Source organism: Athene cunicularia, assembly GCF_003259725.1.
Source record: "Athene cunicularia isolate RWA chromosome 14 unlocalized genomic scaffold, athCun1 chr14_part1, whole genome shotgun sequence".
NCBI classification, from domain to species: Eukaryota; Metazoa; Chordata; class Aves; order Strigiformes; family Strigidae; genus Athene; species Athene cunicularia.
Genome location: NW_020799118.1, coordinates 9832744 through 9838149, shown reverse-complemented (window position 1 = coordinate 9838149; position 5406 = coordinate 9832744). Strand labels below are relative to the sequence as shown.

Below are 5406 nucleotides of genomic sequence, written 5' to 3'. Positions count from 1 at the left end.
GGGGGGGGGGGGGGGAATAATCCCGTAAGTGCAAATCTGTGAGATACTATCCTAGATATTAGGGAATGTATTTAGGCACCTCCTCTATTTTTAAGCCTGAGACAGCACAGCTCTCCATGTCTGGAGGAGGGACAAGGACAGCCGCACAGCGGACAAGCCAAGATGTTCCGTGATGAATGGACCACTTACAGCAACTGGTGTGCATTGCATTTTCTAGAGCATCACTGAGTCCTTCCCTACTCTCCTCCGGCATCAAACCCCACCCCGGGCACAGCTCCAGCAGCCCCTGCCTCAGCAGGCTGGGCACCAGGCAGGGGAGCGCGTCCCAGCCCCCAGCAGCCGCCTCCAAGGGACGGGGATGTGCCTGTCCTCTGGCTGCTGCCACACTGCGTGTTTCGCTCGAGGGCTGACCGCAGGCAGGCGAGCAGGATCTCCTGCGAGCACAGGCGCCTCTCCAGACCCCAGCACTGCCCTTTCGCCATCCATCGCTTCCCCTCCGCGCCGGGAGTTGGCCGCCCACCCCTACCTCCAGGCCGGAGGCGCAGACGTAGGCGCTAGCACGGAGGAGGAAGGAAAAAGCTCCTCGTCTCGGCCAAATGGTCCCAGCGAGTTCAGGAGAGCAGAGGAGCTGCCAGTGCGTAAAGGAAAGGGCCGGCAGCCCCCTCCCTGCAGACGCACAGCGCCGCGGGCCGCGCAGGCAGTTGGTGCCATAGTTATGCAGTGAGTCACCAGCTGTTTACAGAGTTTGAGAGCTCACATTCCCACAGCATCAGAAACTCTTCCTTCCCTCGGCATCCCCCCCTCCCTCGCCGCCCCCATCCCTACAAGGAAAGGGGCACGCTGCCGTCCCGCTGGCGGCACTCCGCGCTGCTAAAACCGGAAAAGGAAAGTCAAAAAGGAGGGGGAGGCCGACGACAGACCCGTCACACCCACCAATTACACAAAAAGCCTTTTGATCCTCACCCAGCGCGTCTTCAAAGCACTTTCTACGCCAGCCGATGGAAAAACTGAACAGGGCCGCTTGGCTGCGCGGAGACGGAAAGAAATGTAAAATATCGTGGAAAACAAGAGCCGAGGGGTAAGGTTGCCTTCGGCGGGGGTCAGCGTGAGGGCTCGCCTGTCACCCCGAGCAATGCTCCAGCTCCACGTGACAAAACCCCTTCCAGTCACCTGTTGCTCTGCATCGCCAGAGCAGCATCTCCTTACCCTGCACATTCCTCGGGGGACGGCACAGCCACCCTCGCGCTCTCCTGTCTGCCCCCTGCACACCAAAGCACCCTGGACGGGCCGGCGTCCCTCCGACATGGGCTGGGATGCATCCTACTACTGCACCAGGGGTGACGTGCCAGAGCCACTGCTAGTACAGAGATGAGCAAGGAGGTTCAAGGCACCATCAGGAAGTGTGATGGCCAGGCCCTCTCTAAACAAGGGTGAGAAATTGGGGTCTGCCCTAACCCCAAGGGCAGGATTTGGTAACGCAAGTAGAAACACTCAAACAGGCTCAAGTCTTACACTCAGACGCGAGTGCCAGGGCAAGTCTTATCTCTGCACTACGTAAACCCACAGGTGTGGTCCGGGCTCCACTCGAAACCAATACAACAACACTCGCAACCCTCACAAACAGTCCTCCAGGGCCTCGGGCTCCGTCTCTATCTCCCTACCTACAATATCCTTCCCATCAGGACTATTTGGAACTATTCCGCTACCAATGATGAGCAACTAGAATCAGCACGGCATCTTCCACAGTTAGAAGGCAAAACCACACAATGAAATCATAAACCATCCTGCAAACATGGCATTCAGCAGTGTTCCCTAAACATGCTGCACAAGGGTCTTTTGGGATCCTGCCTGTGATTTGATTATTAGAACCCTTTTAGTCTTTACCCTATTCCTGCCCTTCTTTTCTTAATTGCGTTTGCTGCATCATGTCTAAAATTAGGAGCTCAGCTTTTTGGAACAAGGACCGCATTACATCTCTATTCTGTAAGCAGTACAACACACTTCGAATGCTACATAAATAAAGCGGTGAGTAGTAATACACCAACTGTAAGGGGCAAAGGCTTTTCCAGCGCAGCTCCACGCTTGTATTTAAAGCAAGTGTTTTGACTGTGGGTTACATAAAGAGCCCTTGTAATTCTGCAATAAAGTTACCCATTGACAGACTTGCTAACGCCCTCTCCCCCTCTCAGACCACTTCTATGCCTCTTGCAGCATCCTCCCCAAAACGTGGAAGTCTCCGGCTGACATCCCAAGCCTGTTGGTCTCAGCCTGGACCATCTAGAGAACCCCAGTTCCTTTGCTTTGAAAGGAAAAGAGAGCAGAAAGCCTGACTCGGGCAGAGGTAGGACAGAGCTTTCCACACAAGGTTTGCAATTAAGAAAGAAAACATGCCAGAATGAGATTTCAGACTTTCCACGCTACAGGGCTTTCAAAGCGTGTTACGCATTAAGGAATTACTATAAAGTCACTGCCGACACCCGACAACTGCGGATGTACTCGAATTTTAAAACTCTTTCTACACTGAAAGACAACCCTGGCCAGAACATGAGTGCCTGGCAGACAGCCCTGCTGGTGTTTAGCCTCCATCCTCAGACACGTACAGCAAACTGAAAACATGCAACCCTCACCGTCAGCCAGGCCAGCCACGACTTCCAGAGGCCAGAAAAACAGCGTGAGGTTCAAGCAGCAATGGGGATCTCCGCCATCGCATCTCGATTCAGCACCAACGGTTACGCAGGGAATACTCTACTCATTCCCAAATGCGGCGACTTGATTCCCACGCAGGTGTTTGAGTTAAATTTCTCATTTATCCGCAAGTTACCCCCAGCTCCAAAGCACTAGCCAAACAGATGTGCCTACCAAGGATAACATCTGAGCTGACAGGTGAAGGTAACTACAGATGCTTACATCTTCGTCGCCGTGCCTCTGCCACTCGGAGGCAAGACACGGATCTCCAGCACACTGCTGCATGGTAGGCAGAGCACCATCCCCCTCTCCATCATTCAAAAAGCCATTCTCCTGCTCTGACAATCTTCACACATCCTGTAAGGCAGACTGACGCTTGTCACTCATTTGTAATGAGAGCGGGGAGGGACGGGCTGATGGTGTGAATCAGAGAGTAGAAGCATATGCGAGGCAATATATTTGACATGAAGAGAGAGAAGACACAAGGAGGGGGTGAGTCACTGTTTACTGTTCTAGAGGAGCTCCACGCAGCCCTCGCCCAGCTGGCCAGCTTTCCATTTCCCTTATGGATCGGAACCAGCATCCAGCAGCAAAGAGGAGATTCAGGAACCTTCAGAGCGCATTTGAGAGCTGCCAGGACACAGCGCTCTGAGGCTCTCTCTGGGGAAGCCTGGACATGGATCAGACAGTCTTCAGTGGTTTGGTAAACAACCTAGTCAGATGCTGCAGAGAGCCTGTGGTTAGGGAGCAGAGGATACGGAGCACCAGGAGGGTATGCTTGTGTGTCACCTCAGAAACTTCACGGAGGAGGTGGCTGAAGGGGAAAGGTATGCAGCAGCCAGCCCCGGTACTGACAAGCATACAGCACTTTTCCCATCACGCGCTTATAAAATGTGGTGACAGAACTACACCAGAAATACGCCTCAGCATCACTGGCCCAGAGATGCATCTCCTCCAGACAGGCACGCTGAGCCACCGAGCAACAAATAACCTGCTCGGATGCACAGTCAGATCCTGGGGCAGAGCTGGGACTGGGATTCCTAACTTCACTACTCCTGACCCCACATGCCAGCCATTGAGTTGAACGTCTTCACCAACTGCTGATAATGGAACGTAACGGCATTGCTATTCAGGGTTCTGCAACACTGCAAAGCAGCTGGATTCACTATACAACCTGTCCCTCCACTCAGGGGCTTAGTGGCAGGGTAACTGCTCTCATCACTGCCTTCCCCCCTGCCCCAATTCTTGTGTTGATGGTCACAGAGCACGGCATCACTTGTGCTTGCTTCATGCTTGCAAGACTCTCTGCCCGAGTTTGAAGGTAGCCTGAAACAATAGCTCAAGACAGAAGTGGAAACTGCCTGTTCATCTCTACAGGGTGCTGAGCCCAAAACTTCCTGATAATTGAAAGTGCTAGCACCGCTCAAGTATTTCACAGCTGGATGTTTACAAAAATGATCAGCAAGTGAGCTTATCCCACAAACCCTGACTGCTGCGGGGGCCAGCGCTCCCAGCTGTCCTTTCTTCGCTTCCCAAACATCTCACACAGCTAGAGATTTTCAATACTAAGTTTTGCATTGCATTCCACGCCATTAATCATCTTCCAATGTTGATGGAAATAAAAGCGTGTCAAACCGATCTGTATTTTTCCCTTTCAGGAGGCACAGAGCAGTACTGAACTCCTTGCCGCAACAGATTGCCGAGACGGGCGACGGCGCAGAAATGACATAAAACATGACAAAGCACGCTGCCCTTGACAGGCAAGCAAAAAAAAAAAAAAAAAAAAAAAAAGCTAACAAATTTCTGCCTCTGTTTCAGAAACGCTTGCAAAGCAGGGTACGAGCCTGGCGCGATACAGCCAGGAACACGCAGCAGAGGTCAGGTGCAAAGCCCCGACAAGCTCAGAGCCCGCAGAAACGGGCAGGGTGTCCCGACAGCGGGAGCCGCCGCACGCCCCAACCTCGCAGCACCGGCCCCGCCGCGGCCGGCCCGTCCGGCAGAGGAGCGGAGGTAACTCCGGTGCCGCGCGGCCCTGCGAGCTGCCATTGGGCAACCGCGGCGTCCATCACCTCTAGGAAGTGACTGCACGAGGAAGGCTTCTCCGCAGGCACCACGGCGTACACACACGGAAGGAGAGGGAAAAGCGGAGGAATGCGCACCCGTTTCGTCAGTGAGAAAAATCACAAGGTAAATTCGTTTGCTGGTAAAAAACCCCGACAGCACCAACGGCGCAACGTGCAGGGCTGGGGTGCAGGGCTGCGCTTCTCGACGGACAAGGCTTATAAAAACTGAAAGCGCAAGGAAAAGGCGTGCAGCTTTCCCGGGAAACACTTCCCTCCTGCCAGCTCCCCCTGCCCTCCACAGTCCCAGCTCAGCTTTAGGACTATGCTGGCAAAGGAGGGGGCGGCCAGGTGAAAGCAAAAATGGAGGCCCTTCCCTTTTCTGTAACAACTTTGCCCAAAGGGGGCTCGTTCCTAATTTGAGACCTCATGGCCTGCTTTCGGCAGAATCTGTAAAATAAATCCTCTACGGAGCAGCCCTCGAGGGAGGGGACCGGGCTCTCAGTCTGAGGAAGAGGAGGAGGAAGGATGTCTTCCTCAAACAGACCCTGATACTCTGTGAGAGTTCGGAGATCTCAGTTCCCCTCGCTCACGGCCTGGATGTTTCCCCATCTTATGCCTCTGCCTTCACCGGGAGCTCGGAAGAGGTTCCCCCACCCAC

At 53.9% G+C, this 5406-nt stretch overlaps 2 protein-coding genes across 3 annotated transcripts in view; one reads left to right on the top strand and one right to left on the bottom strand.

Moving 5' to 3' along the window:
• MAFK (MAF bZIP transcription factor K) overlaps positions 1-1238 on the bottom strand; it is an 8932-nt gene extending 7694 nt beyond the window's left edge. The window contains exon 1 of the mRNA XM_026859022.1: positions 527-1238. The gene's annotated coding sequence lies outside the window, so the exon portion shown is untranslated. The remainder of the gene's footprint in view (positions 1-526) is intronic.
• A 3516-nt stretch (positions 1239-4754) lies between these two features.
• Positions 4755-5406, top strand: part of LOC113485633 (lysosomal alpha-glucosidase-like) — a 13627-nt gene continuing 12975 nt past the window's right edge. The window contains exon 1 of one of the 2 annotated variants that reach the window (XM_026858944.1): positions 4755-4872. Coding sequence is in view for 1 of the 2 variants with exons in the window: in XM_026858945.1 (XP_026714746.1) it covers positions 4837-4872 (36 nt within the window). In the remaining variant the exon portion in view is untranslated. The remainder of the gene's footprint in view (positions 4873-5406) is intronic. The other variant, XM_026858945.1, reaches the window with a different exon arrangement.